At 39.5% G+C, this 18,400-nt stretch overlaps 1 protein-coding gene across 3 annotated transcripts in view; it reads left to right on the forward strand.

The window, feature by feature from the left end:
* The window catches only part of HEATR5A (HEAT repeat containing 5A), a 63,623-nt gene that overhangs the window by 25,117 nt on the left and 20,106 nt on the right, over positions 1-18,400 (forward strand). For 2 of the 3 annotated variants that reach the window (XM_077926184.1, XM_028721262.2), the window contains exons 11-23: positions 783-894; positions 3,335-3,487; positions 3,858-3,957; positions 4,942-5,051; positions 6,386-6,549; positions 6,633-6,808; positions 8,062-8,167; positions 9,108-9,298; positions 10,275-10,434; positions 11,994-12,183; positions 13,344-13,513; positions 15,260-15,286; positions 17,970-18,108. In XM_077926184.1, the coding sequence (XP_077782310.1) occupies positions 783-894; positions 3,335-3,487; positions 3,858-3,957; positions 4,942-5,051; positions 6,386-6,549; positions 6,633-6,808; positions 8,062-8,167; positions 9,108-9,298; positions 10,275-10,434; positions 11,994-12,183; positions 13,344-13,513; positions 15,260-15,286; positions 17,970-18,108 (1,798 nt within the window). The remainder of the gene's footprint in view (positions 1-782; positions 895-3,334; positions 3,488-3,857; positions 3,958-4,941; positions 5,052-6,385; positions 6,550-6,632; positions 6,809-8,061; positions 8,168-9,107; positions 9,299-10,274; positions 10,435-11,993; positions 12,184-13,343; positions 13,514-15,259; positions 15,287-17,969; positions 18,109-18,400) is intronic. The other variant, XM_028721271.2, reaches the window with a different exon arrangement.

Here is an 18,400-nt window from a genome sequence, read left to right on the forward strand (position 1 = left end):
GGGCAACATGAAAAATGATGTACAGACTGCAGGCAAAAGGAATCATTTAGGATCCTTGAACATCACGTCCACCCACCCCGTTCATCCAGCTAGGAGCCTCTGCTGCATCTTGGCGTCTTCTGTGAATAGAAGGAGCCATTCATGAAGCAGCCTCTCTGGAGCCAGTCCAAGGGAAAGACAGTAAATAAAACACAATTGCCTAACAAAGGAGTGGGCAGTCAGAAGGCGTAATATGCATCTCTCACATGCAGAAGGCCACTTCACAGCATCCGAAGACATGGGAGTCGAGCTCTCAAAAGCTGTCACCACAATACATTGGTTCATCTTTAAGGTTTCACAAGATTTCCTTGCTAACCAGAATTAAAAAGTGGCTGCTCTGGAATTTTACTGATTATTAACAGCTCCCATTTATCCTCTTTGGGAGCTATTAAATACCGTATTTTTCGCTCTATAAGACGCACCAGACCACAAGACGCACCTAGTTTTTGGAGGAGGAAAACAAGAAAAAAAATATTCTGAATCTCAGAAGCCAGAACAGCAAGAGGGATTGCTGCGCAGTGAAAGCTGCAATCCCTCTTGCTGTTCTGGCTTCTGTGATAGTTGCGCAGCCTGCATTCGCTCCATAAGACACACACACATTTCCCCTTACTTTTTAGGAGGGAAAAAGTGAGTCTTATAGAGCAAAAAATACGGTATATAGAAATAATATGCATGCCTTTCTCGGAAAGTGTTTAATTATGTATTTTCATTGTTAATGCAAAAACCATCACTTTTTATCACAGGCAGTCATGACAGTAGCTGAGGATTTGTTGCGTTCTGCTTCTCAGAATAGCCGCATCTCAATACAACGAATGCAATCTGGATGGCTCCTGATAGCTGCCTTAATGACATTGGGTAAGACTGACTAGCCCTCTCATTATTTATTTCAATATATGAATGTGGCGTTCTGCACATCAGCTTGGTATGGTGGTTTTTTAGTTTATTTTGCAAGGAAGAAATCCTGGCTTTTTATATTCTAATTATTCACCTCAGTAAACACTCCCACCCAGCTGGTGATTAACCTGGGAACATGGATAACCTAAATAGTTACAACATTATCATTCTGCTGAGAGTGTTCCCATTACAGCACAAGGGCATGCATTGAAAACTGTAAAGTGTGCCCATTTCTGGTTTAAATGCCATTGTTTTTGCTATATGTAAGTATGTATCAAAATTCCATACCGTGCCCAGTAGGTGGGGAAGTTATCCAGTTGGCTCATGCACTGACAGGCAAAAGTGGTTGCACGCTAAGCCTGTAACACCTTTAAAGCCATACTGAATTGTATAATTTTATTTTTCTTATAGCAGTGACTTTTTAATTATTTAATAAGCACCAAAGTTAAGAAACGGTGAAGTCGGTAGCTATATGCAGCATACATTTGTTTTTACAATAGTAGTCAGTCTTAAGTTAGCAATCTTAACTCTTCCCCCCCCCCCCCTTTAAAAACAACCATTAACATGCATGGAGGGAGTCTGAAATATGCATCAAGAAAAGGTAAGTGTGAGATTCAACTAATGAATCCCTTCAGCAGAAGCCCTAGACAAGGACTTGTGCTTGCATACCAGGGCTTTTCATCCCCCTGAAAGTGGCTGGGGTGGGGGTTGAGAGATCCTTCTGAAAAGTGTGTGAGCTAGGGAGAGAGGGAAAGCTGAAATGCTTGCCCTGACACAAGGTTGAATTCCTCCCTGAATTCTTGAGCTCATGGTAATTATGCAAAATAATTCATGTCACCTCTAGCTAGGGATTATGCACACTCAATTGCCTAGCCCAGGCACAGGCCAATCTACAAAGCTGGAATCCTATTTTTGGATGGGGGCTGGATTCTGTTTCCCCTGTCTTTATGCTCTGCTGAACAGCTGATTGGTTTAATTCCAGCTCCTCATTTCCCCATTAGCTCCTCTTACTGGCCTACATATGCACCAACCAAGCTGCAGTATATGTGCTGTTTCAGGTGGAAGCCTCGACACTCCTGATTTTAGTTAAAATATTTTCATTTTTACCTTAAAAGTCTTAGAGTTTAGATTGATGTATTGATTGTTGCACAAGAGGACATATGGCGAAAAGAGGAGCACAGAAAGTTGTACTAAGCCTTGTCATGAACGGAACATGTAAACAAAACCCAACAGGAAAAGCAATTGTTTAAAGCAGAGGTGGTAGTATGGGCTGCGAGTGTTTTGATTCACCTGCCACTCCTGTACAGACTGCTTGTGTAGCAGGGCACAGTACGGTGTTGGTGATGATTTTAATTCATTACCCATTATTCATCCCAAGGTTCCAGCAATTTAAAATAAAACATCAAAAACTGTTCGAACCAAATTGCAATTGTATAAGTAGGTTGAGCCCTAGATATATCTCTTAGGCATCAAAGGCCAGGGTTACAAATAGCATTTTCAGCATACGCCAAAAACTGTATATTGAAGGTGCCAGATGCACTCTGTGTTCATAAGAATCACAGAATTGTAGAGTTGGAAGGAACTTGGAGGGGCATCTAGTCCAACGCCCTGCAATGCAGGAATCTCAACTAGATCATTTGGGTGCTGTGGCTTATGCCTGATTGGTGCAGTTCCATTTCAGCTAACAAATGCGCCTCTCAGATGTTGCTGGATACAATTCCCATCATCCTTGAACCCTCTGGGCAGCTTGCAGGTGGTTTTTTGAAGGTTCGTTGTTGACATCAGAATTTTAGTGCATCGTATTAATATGAGAAAATGTCCAATATTAACATGATATTTTTTTTAATAAAATATTTATTAAGGATTTTAAACATTGTATTCATCAACCACATATAAAACCATCACCAAAATACAACAAACAAAGAAAAACAGAAAAAAGCAAAAAGATTTACATATAATAAAAAACATACAACAAATCCAAATGTCCAACAACCATATTTTCTTAACTTTTTGGACTTCCTCACATCTCCCATTCCTGTGTTCCCAGTTATAAACTTATAAGCAGCAATTTATCACCTTATTTCAACTTATTTTGTAATTTTCAAATATTATGTCTCCAACTTTAAATATTTTTATCCAATACTTAAATACTTAATTTAGACATAATGTTATTCCAGAATTTATCTTTTTCTCAAATCTCACTTATTCTCATATTTCTTTCAACTAAATTGCTAGTGCCATGTTGTTTTCAGTCCTCCTCTCAGATGTTGTTGGATTACAATTCCCATCAACCTTGAACCCTCTAGGCAGCTTGCAGGTGGTTTTTTTAAGGTTCGTTGTTGACATCAGAATTTTAGTGCATCGTATTAATATGAGAAAATGTCCAATATTAACATGATAGGTCCGGCGGTTGTTCAGCACCATCTTCCAAGAATGCTGCTATTGTGGAAATGTGCTTTCCCATTATCGCCTAAAGATTTAGAAACTGAGAAAAGCCGGGGTGATTCATTTACATGGCAAGTGACGCTGGAAAGCCGGGCAGGTGCTCTCTGTGGTATGTGGAATTTCTTTTGGCTGCTTTGTAATTTCTCCCCTCTCTTCATGTTTTGAAGGGAAAATGATGTTCTATTTTTCCCAGTTTCCCACTTATGGCGGAAATGATAGATTCAAGTACATAGAAGAACTGTTCTTAACATTCCACAGTAAAACAAAGGGAATTTGACCATTTGCAGCAGCCTACTGTTTAGAAATAGATGTTACCAGTTAGCTATAATAGACCAGATTATTTTTATTAAGCCTTTTTACATTGAAATAGTTATTAGACATATGAAACAAGTCTATTGTTGAATTTCTAGGTATACATCTATAATTCATTATAAAAATAAAGGTTCTACTTTTTAATAGTCACTATCCTTTATCCCCAGCTATTAAAAGTTTTATCGTCCATTGTGGGGGCCTCCTTACAGATGAAGTGATTCAAAGACTGCTTCCTCCCCTCCCATGTGCTGTTGCTTTACTGACACAGTGAGTATTGCTGCTGAGCAGCGCTCATTTTTAACTAAATCTTTCATTTTGAGCTGTTGATTTCATAGCAAAAAATAAAAGCACTGAATATTTCTTTGTTGTTTGTTGTTGTTGTTTTCTTTGTTTGTTGTTGTTTTCTACAAATATCAACCAAGTAATGGTTTTGTGCGGATAGTTGTACTAAAGTGGCAATCCAGGTTGAAATTTTATACATGAAGGGAGGAAAATATTGCTTGGAAACTTCTAGAGCAGTCCTTCATAGAGTCAGTGCAAGATTATATCTGATACAGAAACTGGTTAGCAGGTCCTTACATGTGTGTTTGCAGCACGAAAAGCAGTAGTTCTTTCTTCCTTTTAAACGTATCATCATTTTTGTATGGTCACAAAGTTTAAGAAGAAGCCAGACAGCCATGTCTTCTTGCAGAATATTTTAAATTGTAAGGAGTTCAGGCAGACTGTTTCATCCTACCACACTTCAGTGTTCAAACCCTACTGAACCTTCTTGGTCTCTCTTACTGGACTCAGCCGATTACTAGAATGTTTTAAGGCAGGATTCTTGCCATCCTGTTTGGCTCCGATTCTGTCTGGACTCACTGATGAGGAAAGGCTGTAGCTCAGTGGTAGAACACCTGCTTTGTATGCAGAAGGTACTGAGTTCAATTCCTGACATCTTCAGATAGAGGCTGGGAAATACTTCCTACCGGATACCATAGAGAGCCATCGCTGGCCAAAGTAGACAATACTGACAATTATGAAACTTGGTATAACATAACGTCCTGTATTCACCTCAGTTCAGCATTAGAGGGAGTGATATTTTGAGAATTGCTGTACATATATAGTGCTGTACAGTGGTTTAATTTATTTATTTTTAAAGCTTTCCAGACATTGAATCTTAGGTGATGTACAAAGCAAAATAGTATCTGGAATTTGTTGGATAGATGTTTTTCTCTTTTAACTTTAGGATGTGGTTTTTTATGTTTTAAGGCTTCCTTCACTAACTAAAACCTATGGCAATCCTTTAAAACCATCAGCAGTGATGTACAGGAAAAGACTTTATGAACTGCTTACTTTGTTGCCTCCAAAGAGCTATGAAGGTAAGTCATCAAGCAATACTTCCCTGAAATACTTCCAAAGGTTTTGTTCTTGTCCTTTTTGTTTTATTGACAAATGGACAAACCAGTCTTATTTTAATGGAAAAGTAATTTAACATCATGAATTTATATTTATACCAAATGTGTGGATAGTAATCAAGCCAAAATATTAATTGAGAGAGCTGTTTCCCAGGAGGGCAAGCCATTTATACAGTGGTTTATGGAAAGAGAGTTTCACCTGAATGAAGTTTAAGCCATATCTAGAGTACCTGGGAAAGGAAAAGATGCCGCTTGCCTGCTCTGATGGCCTTTGTTGCTTAATTCAGACATCACACCAAACCAATTGCAGGAGGGCTCCCCAACACTTCACAGAAGCTTTGTGGAGGTTGCAGACATGGAGTAGGGAAATAAAAGGACTGGTTATGCAAGCTGCCTTCTGCTCACATAATCACTGAATACGAATAGAAAAATAACTTTCATTCCAAAGTAACTTTTGTGTTCAATACAACCAAACCTGACTTGTAACAAAGCTGTTACAAAAGCTAAAAAGTGTTGAAGCGAAAGAAGAAAGTGTAATTCTGTTAAACTTTTTGTTTGTTTGTTTACTTCAGTAACTTGTGTTTTTAGGTAGGTACATGAATTCATTTTTGTGCCCATGCTGTCTTTCAACCTGACCACGATGCTCTACAAATAGTGGGATTTTCTGAAATTGTTCATTACATTTTTCTTTGGCTCAAAATAGCTAATAGGATCCTTTTCCTGATACAGTGGTTCCTCGGGTTAAGTACTTAATTCATTTCGGAGCTCCATTCTTAACCTGAAACTGTTCTTAACCTGAAGCACCACTTTAGCTAATGGGGCCTCCTGCTGCTGCCGCGCCCCCAAAGCACCATTTCTGTTCCCATCCTGAAGCAAAATTCTTAACCTGAGGTACTATTTCTGGGTTAGCTGAGTCTGTAACCTGAAGTGTATGTAACCCGAGGTAACACTGTATTATGAAGTTTTGACATTCCACATTTGTTTAACTTGTTTAGTGTTATGACTTGCCAAAAGGCACATTTATCAGAAGTCCCAAATACCATACATACTTGGCAAGGGAGGTGCCATAATCATGAAGATGGATTTCCTGGGATGAGGCTCGTGTGTCCCTGCAGTTTCCCCAAATGCTGTTGACTTGACTGCAGAATCTGTGGCAGTGGTAGACTGCACTTGCACTTCCCCTGATTCTTCTGTGTTAAAGATAAAAAAGAAATCATGTCCTTAAGCGCCTTGCCAATAATATCTTTAGATACTAGTTTTACATAAAAGTAATTTTCTTCTATCTCCTTAATTTACAGGAAGCTTCTCTGCTGTTCTCAAAGAACTAGTGCTTGATTTGACTCAGCCCGATAACCAGATGTCACCCTCTGCTGCTTACCTTCCATCTCTCTGTCACCAGGATGAACTTAACTTACTGGGTCCCTTACTACAGGAGACAGAGCACAGATTTATTGAAGAGCAGGTATGCTTCAGCAGTAACTTACCCATTCAGAGAAGGTAGTCTGATGTCTGGTGATAACAATTGCACTTCTCCAATCTTTGCAGCTGTTCCTAGTTAACAGTATAGCTGGTGGAAGTCTGGAGTATGACCCATATTCGGTTTATGAGAGAGCTGCAGAAGGTGGTTCTGTGCCTAAACCCTTACCGCCAACATTATCCATTATTGGAGCAGCAACCCGTCTCTTTGGAGTCGTATTTTCCCATGTTGCAGAGTCCCAAAGGTAAAAACAATAAAAAATATCATGACTAGTGCATGTAAAACATGGTGTTGAAATGTTCAGCACATTGGAATTTTTTAAAAAAGTAAATGGTTATGTGGCCTGAGGACTCTGTGTAAAAATATATCTATATAAAATATTATACAGAAGCTGAATTAATTTTCAGCCTCAGGTTAGCTTATGTGTGAAAATAATTAGCTACCGAGAATTGCTGAGAAAGTGGTGCTATTACCCATCCTGATTCTGCATAGGTGAGATTTGAAATTGGTTTTCCCAGATCAAAATCCATTCATGTCTATCTGAAAAGTCTGAGACATCTTGATCCTTCTGGTTCCTTTAGAACAGAAACTTCTACCAAAAATGTAGAAGTCCAGCTAGAAGTCCATATGTCTGCCTGGTCCACAGTGTGTTGCTGTGTGGCCTGCCATGTCAGAAAGAGCGTGAAAGCAAGAGCTCTCCACCGCTATCTCCATTCTACACTCACCCATCCCAGCCTGAAAACGACTGGCATTCCAAGGAATGCTGTCTTTGAAATAACATACATGAACATTTTTCTGTTTCCCAATCTAGTTCTACTTTAATATTTCATGTGCATACACAACTTCTCATGAAGCTCCTTCACCTTCCTGTCCTGCCATTTTCTAATTCAGGTGCACAAGCATTTGTGAAACCAATCTGCGGTATAACAAGTGCATTGGGGTCTTTTGATGGTGAGCAGGTAGGAACAGAATAGGCTGTGGGGAGGAAGAATAGTTAAAATATATTGTCCGCCCTCTTGTGATTGGCCACTTTGAATATTAATCCAGCCGCTGTAGGAGCAGCAGCAATAGTTACTGGTTTCCCACCTGTCTTCTCAAGCCTACATAACGTAATATCTTGCAAAATGCAGAACACAAACAGCAAAATGCTTTTCATTTATGAAGTGTGGGTGTATATCCATATATGCAAATATGTTCACATGCATCACTTTTTAAAAACATAATAAAATATATGCAGTGTTATAGTAGTTACTTAGAATGATAAAGTTGGATGATAGCCTTTTTTAAAAGGGATAGATAGAAAGAAAGGTGTACTAGATTGGGGTTAACAGAGAAAGGACCCTAGGGACACATTGGGTAATAGTGAGTTCTACACTAGGGGACAGGCCACAGCAAAAGCAGTGTTCCCTGCTCAACAACCTGATATCTGCTGAACTTGGCTGAATAACATAAAAATTAGTTATATCCCCTGTCTCCTCCTGTTTTTGTGTGTTTAAGGTTGCAAGTATTAGAACAATTATTGACATCTATAAAACAAACCAAAGGATCACGGCAGCAGATAGTACAGCAAAATGTTCTATCAGCATTTTCTAATGTTCTGAAGGTAAGTCTCCCTATGTTACAAAAACAGGTCTGTTGGCTAAAAAGTGATTATACCTTAAACATTGAGAGGTGTTACTATAGTGCTGTTTCTGTGAATTGGAAAATTTGAATAATACTTCTGAGAGCTCTATGTCCTTGAAAATAAATCACATTATTGTGGCATTGTATTAAATTCCATTCTCTTTGTAAGTATTCATCACCAGGAAGAAAATTTAGAGTTTGAATATAATTTCAATAAATGCAACTTTAAATATGCGTATTTCTTGCTTGCCCCTTCTAAAATGTTTTCTCTCTCTTTCTTTCTGTTTACCATCCACCAGATTTTGTCCTAGTTTTCTGTTTTTAGACTTAGAGGTGCTTTATACACTTATTTTTTTGAAGGGAACATGTTACAGACTCTTTAACGTTTCGAGCACGTTTATTATTTCTTAACCTCGTGCACACTGTGGAATTGCATGATGGACACAGTCTTTTCTGACCTTAAAAACATGCTGCATTGACAAGGAGAAAAACTGGTGCAATGCAGGAATCCACATTCCACTATTGTTTAGAAACTCTCTAACGGAAACCATGTTTGTATAGCTGGAGGTGTCCTGTATTGGCAACATAATTATCTTCCTCTTGCATCTAGAGTCAAATGGAAAAATAAACTGCTATGTGTACAACCTACCTCTGTTGTCATCTGCTTGATGTTGTCTGGAAAAAAACCTTTTCCCTACAGCTCATAAGCTGCTCATGCACGTGAAGATGGGTTATATATTTTATATTCATTTTTCAGGCATCATTGCCCCAAAATTTAGCAGCTTAGAGTGGTAGAATAATATGACCTTTGGAACTACTCCTGTGGGGATATTGCATAGATAGTCTTTATCCCTGTAAAATTCTGTCTACTGTATCTACATATTTAGCTTTAAAAAATAAATAAATCTTTTTTCTTCTAGCACTTGGCTAGCTGCAAGGGAAATTTAGGTTCTGAAGAAATTCGAAGCTGTGCCCTGACCTTAGTGATGAGTGCCTTGGAAAGCAGTAACCCACTCTTAAGATGTTTTGCTGCAGAATCCTTAGCCAGACTTGCACAAGTAGCTGCTGACAGTACTTTCACTGCTGGATTGGTGCAAATTAGCTTTGACAAGTAAGACACTTCTTATTGCATTGTTTTGTTACATTGCACTGTACTACAAAATGAACTGCTTGGTCCTATGCATATATACTCAGAAGTAAGAAAAAGCTTCAAGGGTAGAGTTCATTGTCATGATGAATGTTCCATCTGTGCAAGCTTTTAAGTTTGCTAAATGAAAAAAAATTCCCATTTCTTCCCTCTGTGTGATGTTCTGGTGGTTCTCAATAGCTTTTTGAATGTCGAAGTACACTGTGTCAACCAGATGCTTGATGACATTCTTAAAGAATTCAGTGAAACAGGTCTTGCTCTTGCAGAAGCCACGCTCACTCAACAAGGCTTGTTCTTCTATAAGCTTGGTTATTTTCCCTTTAACAATAATTACCACTAGTTTTCCCAAGACAAATGTTAATATAACCAGCCTGTAATTTCCAGAATCACTCTGTATCCCTTTTAAATAATGGGTGTGATATTTACTGCTTTACAGTTCTCAGGGATGGAAGCTGATCTGAGGGGCAAGTTATGTATTTTTGTTAGAAGGTCAGCAATTTGACAGGTGGATGCCGTCCAGACCCAGTAATCCGTCAGTTTTCATTTTGTGTATTAGGCCAAGAATTTTATCTCTCATTACCACTATCTGCCTCAGTTTGTCAGATTCCCATCCTGCAAAAGTTAGTTTGCAAACTGCAAAAACCAGTTTTGAGATCTGCTACTGTATATCTTCCATTGTGAATATTGATGCAAATAATTCATTCAGCTTCTCCTCTGGGTTCTGGGCAGAGGATACCACTTAGCTATGAGGAGACTTGACACCAGTAACATATTTTTTTCTATTTGCTTCACTAAAGTTATCTTGTAAAGCTGGACTCTGTTGCTATAATCACCATTCTAATTTCATTTGATTTAACATGTATGTGACACTTTCCCCAAAACCAAGTTGAGCTCAAAGCATCTCTTACCCAGTTTATTTTTTATTTTTTATAATACATAGACTAAAATCTGCCAGAGATGTAATATCAAGAACAGGACATTCTTTGGCTCTGGGATCCCTCTATAGATATCTAGGAGGCATAGGCTCCACTCAGCACCTGAATGCTTGTGTTGGAATACTTTATACATTATCTCAGGACAGCACTTCACCTGAAGTACAGGTATTTATTGGATTCAACTGTTTTTCCTTTTTTTATTGTGTAAGTGGCTTTGAGGACCTTCAGGTGGAAAAATAGTATAACAGTTTTATTATTTATACCCCACCCGTATATAACTCTGAACGAGCAAACCTTTAAAAAATGTTATCTAGTTTGAGTATTGTTTAATAGTCATTTTGTAAAGTATGTCTTCCTTCATAAAAGCAGACTTCAAATCCTTGAGCTGTTAACTTGGTTGTTGTTGCTCTTGTTGGTTGTTCTTCTTGTTGGCTGTGACTGATATTGAACTGAGTTGGGGGACGTGAAGACTCACCATGAAAGGCACATGAATCTGGGATGAAGGATCAGTGTCTGTTCAAAGTGCCCTATTCACTATCCTTTCCTCCTTGCAGTTCTTCTGTTTATTGAACCCTCTACTTGCTTTTCTGATACAGGAATGGAGGGCAAGAGGGTGATAGAATTTTCCAACTCAGGTCAGCAAGGACAGTGTTTGCTCCCTGAACTTACACACACACACGGGGGGGGGGGGGGGCATCAGCTCTTAGATAAGCATGAACACTTAGAACTACTCTGCGTGGATTTCCACATGGCACCACACCCCTCCTCTTACACGTGCTAGGGCCATCTATTCTGATCTCCATTTTAGATGCAGGTGTGGGAGAAATGCAGTCAAATCTAACTATGCATATTCTTTTCTACGAGTTAAGGCCATAGAGCTGTATTGCTGATAGGCAGACTCAGACCATAGAAACGTAATTGGTAGAGAAGTCTCTGTGTGATGTGGTTTCCCCCTCCTCTCCTGGAGAGGAAGAAGCATATAGTACTCTCTGTTGTCAGCCAGCCATGAAGGAGGTGTGCCTTCCAGTGGCGTAGCGTGGGGGGTGCAGGGGGGGCCGGCCGCACCAGGCGCAACATCTGGGGTTAGGGCAAATCCACAGGTTAGGGGGCGCAAATTACTTGCCTTGCCCCGGGTGCTGACAACCCACGCTACGCCACTGGTGCCTTCAATCATTCCAGCATCATGCATATGCCTGAAGCTGTTTTTGCTGTAAACACAAGTATTTCACCTTCACTTATTTTTAATGCTGTTGCCTCTAAGGACGAATGTTCGACTGTGATAAAAATATAAACTGATCATGTTGTCAGATAACCCACACACATGGGCATGTAGGGGAATAACATATAGTTAATTATATTCCCTCACCTACCTAATAAAAACCATCAGCAGTTAAGTGAGCTGCTATTGCCACTGAGGAAGGCAAGAAAGTTCAGGCCAGTTTATATCATGTCTCTATTCATGTATGCCAGAATCGGTACTTACTCACTTCTCCCTTCCCTTAGCCCTGCCGTGAGGAGCAATTACGTTTCTTCAGGTCATTCATCTTAAACTCCTATCATTTCCAGTCATGTTGTTGTACTGAATTATTAGTATATTATTTAGCACCATCTCACAGAAGTACACTCATTTTACACAATAATTTTCTTTTTGGTCACAGTTTGCGAATTATTTTATGTTTGTGCATTTGTATGTGTGACAGCACAGCATTTTTGGTATTTTACAGACCTGGGCACTGCATTCTCTGTCACTGGTCATTGATTCTGCTGGTCCTCTGTATCACGTGCATGTGGAACCTACCCTCTCTCTTGTTCTTATGTTGTTGTTGACTGTGCCTCCTGCTTATGCTGAAGTTCATCAAAGCCTTGGTCGCTGTTTAAATGCACTTATCGCTACTTTGGGTCCTGAGTTGCAAGGTATGCACATATTTGCGACATAATGACAAGACAGGAACCAGGCTGTTGATTATGAAGCTGGGAGATAATGCTTTGCTAGTTCTCACTTAGTGAAATGTGTATGGAGTACAGCAAGAACTAAAACAATGTTCAGACTTCTGCATATTGGTACAAATTCTTTTCCCAAGTCTTGCACAATCACATCATTAGCATGGGTGTCTCCGGCTGTAGTTGGACTACTACTCCCAACATCCCTGACTACTGGCCCTGCTAGCCAGGCATGATGGGAGTTGTAGTCCAACTACAGCTGGAGACACAAGTTTCAGAAACACTGGTGTAGCTTGTAGCCCTCAAAGCTCATTTAATGGATAAATTGAATGTGACCTGCATGCTTCTATTCTTGAGTGCTTCAAATGACCAGTGCTCTTTTTCCCTGGCTGGAGAATCCCTACTAGTCTTTGAGGTCTAGGCAAATTTTCCCTCTGGGTGCATATAGGTGCCCTTCTCCCTGATTGCCTAGATCAACTATCTGGTTGAGGCCCAAGCAAGTGACATTGGCCATGTTCTTTGCCCTTGGGTGTGTGGTTTTTATTGCAGAAATAGCCAGTGCAGGGTGAGAGGTCATTCAAGGACCCTGGCATGGAAGGTAGGGTGTTCAGCCACTTGCTGCCTGCTGCAATGTGGATTGAGATCCCATGTCTGCAGGGTGGGCAGCGGGAGAAGGAACTCCTAATGAAGCTAATCAGGTTTTTTCTCATGCAAATGGCCAGCACTGGGGGCCTAATTAGGACTGCAGCCACAGGGAAGGGGGTAAAGCCCTCTAGTCCCTTGCCAGTGTCCCAATATGCATTGCCCCTGCACAGTTCTGGGGCTTTAGAGTTAACATCTTCCTTCAGGCCAATTTATCTCTGTAATTTCTATTATTGCCCTTTTTGTATGGATAAATGTTTTTTTACATATAGTTTTGTTTAGCGCAGGGACTTAATTGTTTGAGCCTATGTATTTTCAGTTATGTATTTCTGTTTTTTAAAAATGTTAGAAGTAATCTAGAAGATTTAGCATAGGCGGTGCACACGTTGAACAAATAGTAATGCAGTTTTTGATGTTGTTAACTGCTCTCTGAGTAAAAAGAACATGACAGAGGGAAATCTTTCTCCTTCCTTCTTTGCCCTGTGTTATAGGCAGCAGCACTACAGTTTCAGCCTTGAGGGCATCTTGTCTCCTAGGCTGTGCAGTGATGCAAGATAATCCTGACTGCCTTGTCCAAGCTCAAGCCATCTCTTGCCTTCAGCAACTTCATATGTTTGCTCCTCGTCATGTAAACTTGTCTAGCCTCGTGCGGTGCCTGTGTGTAAGTACATATTTACATGTTACGCTTTCCCTCTTTTTGTAACTTTGGAAACAGAGCATTGGAACTGCAGCTTTAAAAATGGTTAATGTGCCAAACTTTTTTAGTCATTAAAGTCCACTTTTTCAGATGCATAAACTGAAACATGCACTACTTCCATGAGGCAGGTTAATTTCATTGAAATCTGAAAATGAACAAATTGTGGGAACTGAAAATGAACAAATTGTTCTGAGGAAACAATTTATAATTTTTTGTTGGAAGTATGGCGAGTCTTTGGTTACTAGCAGAGCGTCCTGGAATATTGCAAAGTTCTCTCACTGGCTCCTGAAAATTGTCGGTGTGGTGTCTGGTTTGTGTTTATCCTTTAGTGTAACCACTTACTGGTTCTGTCCTGTGTGGGCAGCAGAAGAACATTGCTAGCAGTTAATGGCATCTGTGTATCACATTACAATATGTCCTAGTGAATGATTCCTTGATAGGTCTGTAAAATAATGTTGCCTGAGTTGGAATGAGACATAGGAAACATACAAAGTTAGTGAATGCTTTTGCCATGTCTTCATTCTAAAATACTGAAATTTTTGAATAGAAATATATGGACTTGATGCTGTCCAAGAGAAAAAGCTCCCACATATTATTTTATAATAAATCTTTATAGAGACAGTTCATTGGTGCTGCCTCACTAGCCCATTCTGCCTTCCTCAGCCCCCCCATGACTTACCTAAAACCAGTTCATAGGGAGGCCCTGGCTGTCAGCTTCTTCCTCATTAGTCTCCGTGTTCCCCTTGTAGAAGTCAGCAGAGAGAAGGATGGGGACAAAGCTAGAATTAGTTGGGTTATGACCACCTACTTTTCATCTCCCTGCCTTCTACTCTTCCAGTCCCAATGAGCCCCAGCCACCACTGTGTAGAGATTTGGTGGACATAGTTTTATATCAGACTGTATGGTGATTAGGCTCTCTGTCTAGCTCTGGCAGCACATTTTGGTTGGGGTCCTAGGACTTCAGAGTACTAGTTGTGAATCGCTCCTGACAACTTTTGGCTGCAATCCAAAGGCAGCCACTGCTCATAGCATCCAAGTTTCTCCAGATTAAGACCTTATATGAACTATCCCATCTTGCTATAATAATATAATAATAATAATAATTTATTATTTATACCCCGCCCATCTGGCTGGGTTTCCCCAGCCACTCTGGGCGGCTTCCAACTGAATATTAAAAACAGTACAGCATCAAACATTAAAAACTTCCCTAAAGAGGGCTGCCTTCAGATGACTTCTAAAAGTAAAATAGTTGTTTATTGCTTTGACATCTGCTGGGAGGGCGTTCCACAGGGCAGGATGCTATAGGTATTATGGTCTGGTTTTTCTTTTTAAAAAGCAGCAAGTACTTTGGTGTAAATTTAAAAATATAAATTGGTTTCAAATGCAATTTAACATTATCAGTTCATTGTTTGTTTGTTTGTTTGTTTCATAAGATTTATAAACTGCTTGTGTTTTTTTTAAAAAATAACAACCCTCAAAGCAGGTTTACAAAAGATAAAGCAGTAAAATCAAGAAAGCTGTTTTCAGCAGTTAGTATTGGCATTTGGCTTTTTCATTTTAAGGACCCGGAGTAATACATAATGAAAGTTGAAATGTGCAAGTGCTCATCTTGTGGCAGTAAATTTGTTTTCCATTGTTGAAGGTTGGGATCACTATGGGTTCTGATACCTAGGTTTTGTCATGACTGGATTATCATTTGTTTTTGTGCAGGAGATCTTGTTGGAAAATTCTGTGTTGGTAGGTCTCTGTGCACTGTTAAAATTTCAGCAATTTTCAGTGTTCTTCTTTTAATTTTCTCATTTTCTCTATTTAACCATTAATGTCAAGAAAAACTTTTAGCATGTTGAGTTATGTTTTGTTCCGGTCTAACCAAATTCTTTCTTAACATTTTTATAGCTGGCACACACACTTTGCTGTGTATATTTTATTTTTGCATTAGTTTAACTTAAAACATCTTAAACTAAAAAAAAAGAGAGACCACCATTTTAAGGATGTGTGGGTGTGGTTTGTATGTGTGGTTTGTATGTACTGCTTGCAATTTTTTCTGTTTTTTTTCTGTGTTTGTTTTTGCCATTTTCAGTCTCTTAAAAATGAAAGAGATCAGAAATGGGCATTGTTATTTGTCTTGCAGTTAAGCTTGTGTGTTTTGGCTTTTTCATATAAAAAAAGGAACTGGCATTTTTTTAAGCATGCATAAATCTCAGTGTGAGATCAGCTTGAATCAATGTTGCATAAAGCATTTGTATACTTGAAATCTTAACTTCAAACATCTTATTATTTTTTGGTTTCTTAAATATGTGCTAGGCATATTTTTCTATGCATCAAATTACCTTTATAAGTTAGTGTGCATGCAGCAACGTAAGAAATTATTAGATGCAGACTCGGTTTGATTAACTGTGAATGCATAGCACTTTTTGTGTCCATTTTACCTCCTTTTGTTACTTCTATCATTCTGATGAGTTCCCATTGACAAATGAGGTACATTACCTCCCAACAAGGTTTCTTTGTAGCATGCATCCAGCTCTGCCCCATTTTTCAGGCTTCTAAATGGACACAAGATAGCAAATGATAAAGAACTTGTTAACTTCCTCTATAATTCCATGCTCATTTAGTTTGTCTCATTGTAATTTTAGAACTTCCATTTAAACTCGAATTTTAGTAGATACTATCAGTCTGGCCTAGATATAATTCAGCAAGTTTAATATGCTTGGGGATTTATTGAGAGTAGTTTTAATGAGTCTGCAAAATTTGTACATTTTAAATATGTCTGCGTTTGTAAATTAAGATGATGAAATTCTCTAAACTAGTATTGAAACAGCCATATTTTGGTGGCTAATGTAAGAGAGCTGCAGGCTTTGCTATAGTGGGTATTTGTAGTTGGCCATATCCATTGGTAGAGAGCCTGTTGTTGTTGTTGTTGTTATGGTGTCTATACTTCCTTTCAAAGGGATGTGGGTGGCGCTGTGGTCTAAACCACAGAGCCTAGGGCTTGCCGATCAGAAGGTTAGTGGTTCAAATCCCCATGACGGGGTGAGCTCCCGTTGTTCGGTCCCAGCTGCTGCCCACCTAGCAGTTCGAAAGCACATCAAAGTGCAAGTAGATAAATAGGTACCTCTCCAGCGGGAAGGTAAACGGCATTTCAGTGCACTGCTCTGGTTCGCCAGAAGCGGCTTAGTCATGCTGGCCACATGACCTGGAAGTTGTAAGCCGGCTCCCTCGGCCAGTAAAGTGAGATGAGCACTGCAACCCCAAACTCATCCGCGACTGGACCTAACGGTCAGGGGTCCCTTTACCTTTACCTTATACTTCCTTTTACCTGAGGATCACAGAGCGGTTTACAATATAAAAACACAAAAATACGTAACATGGTAACAAACAAAAGTAATCCCCCCGCCCTAGTTTAAAAGGCATAGGTTGTTTAATTAGCCAAAGGCCTGGGAGAAGCAGGCTGGCTCCTAAATATATGTAAAGAAGGCAACAGATGAGCCTCCCTGGGGAGAGCATTCCCTAAGCAGGGAGTCGCAGCAGAAAAGGCCTGTTCTCCTGTTGCCTCCCTCCGGACCTCTCATGTATGAAGAAGGGCCTCAGATGATGATCACAGGGTCCAGGTTGGATCATACGGGGAGAAGTATTGCAGTTCCAAGTCATTTAAGGCTTTATAGGTCAAAACCAGTGCTTTGAATTGGGCTCGGAAACTAATTGGCAGTCAATGCAGTCAGGCCAGGATTGGTGTTATATTAGTTCAGTATCTTTGATGTACTGTGTATATGTAAGAAAGACATCCATATTTCACCATTCATAGCATCCCTTATTATATTATCATTCACAGATAGGTAATGTTGGGACAGACTTCTGTCTGAAACCCCAGAGAGCCATTGTCAGTCAATATAGGATAGTGCTTAACTAGATGGGCCTGATTCAGTAAAAGACAACTTCCTAGCCATATTATAACATTTTTAATGTTCTATTTAAAATGATTATATGCCTGTGATGTGAATGGCATTTCTTTGAAGGTGCAAAATAATAAATGATGTATATTAATTGACTATAACCAAAAATAGGTTTTATTTTATAAGGGTTTAGTTTATTCATAGCTAAAGTAGTTGAAATCTTTCTGTTCATTTGCTTTTAAACAAATATTTGTATCCCACCTTTCCCCCAAGTGTGTTCAAGGTGATTTACAACAGAGAAACTTAACATGAAACAATAGATGGAACTGTTAACACCAGCCAGACACAGTCAAGATAGTGGAGGTTGGCTCAGATATTTTTACTACTGTCCTCTGGCTTTTTCTTCTCTAATATCTGATTTCTAATTTTGTTTCAGAAATGTTATTGCTTAAAGAACTTCAGGCTCCTGTCTTTCAGATACCACCTATAAAAGTGCAACCCAGATTACATCCTTTGTCTATATATTTCAGGTGAATCTCTCTAGTTCATATCTGTTGTTGAGGAGAGCAGTACTAGCTTGTTTGCATCAGCTTGTACAAAGAGAGGCAGCTGAGGTATCTGAACATGCTGTGGCCCTTGCTAAAGACAGCAGAGAAGACTTTAGTCCAGGTAATATTGAGATTCAACCTTGTACCAGTGGATGCAACAGGACTTCTCTCTCCTCTCCCCTCTATACTCCCAGAGTCAGCTCCAGATGTTCTCCCAAACCCCCAGATTCTGGGGGAACGCAGGGGATTGCAGGAGATGAGGGAGGAGCAGGGAGTCCTGCTAGCACAAGCAGGCCACCATAGCTGGGTGTCACTCATCATGTTTTGCCCTTTTAAATGTTTTTTTGGTTTTGTGTAACTTGTATCTTGCCATGCAAAATCCTGCAGATATTTGTGTATTGCAAACTGACTGC

This window comes from Podarcis muralis, chromosome 1, assembly GCF_964188315.1.
Source record: "Podarcis muralis chromosome 1, rPodMur119.hap1.1, whole genome shotgun sequence".
In the NCBI taxonomy this organism is placed as follows: domain Eukaryota; kingdom Metazoa; phylum Chordata; class Lepidosauria; order Squamata; family Lacertidae; genus Podarcis; species Podarcis muralis.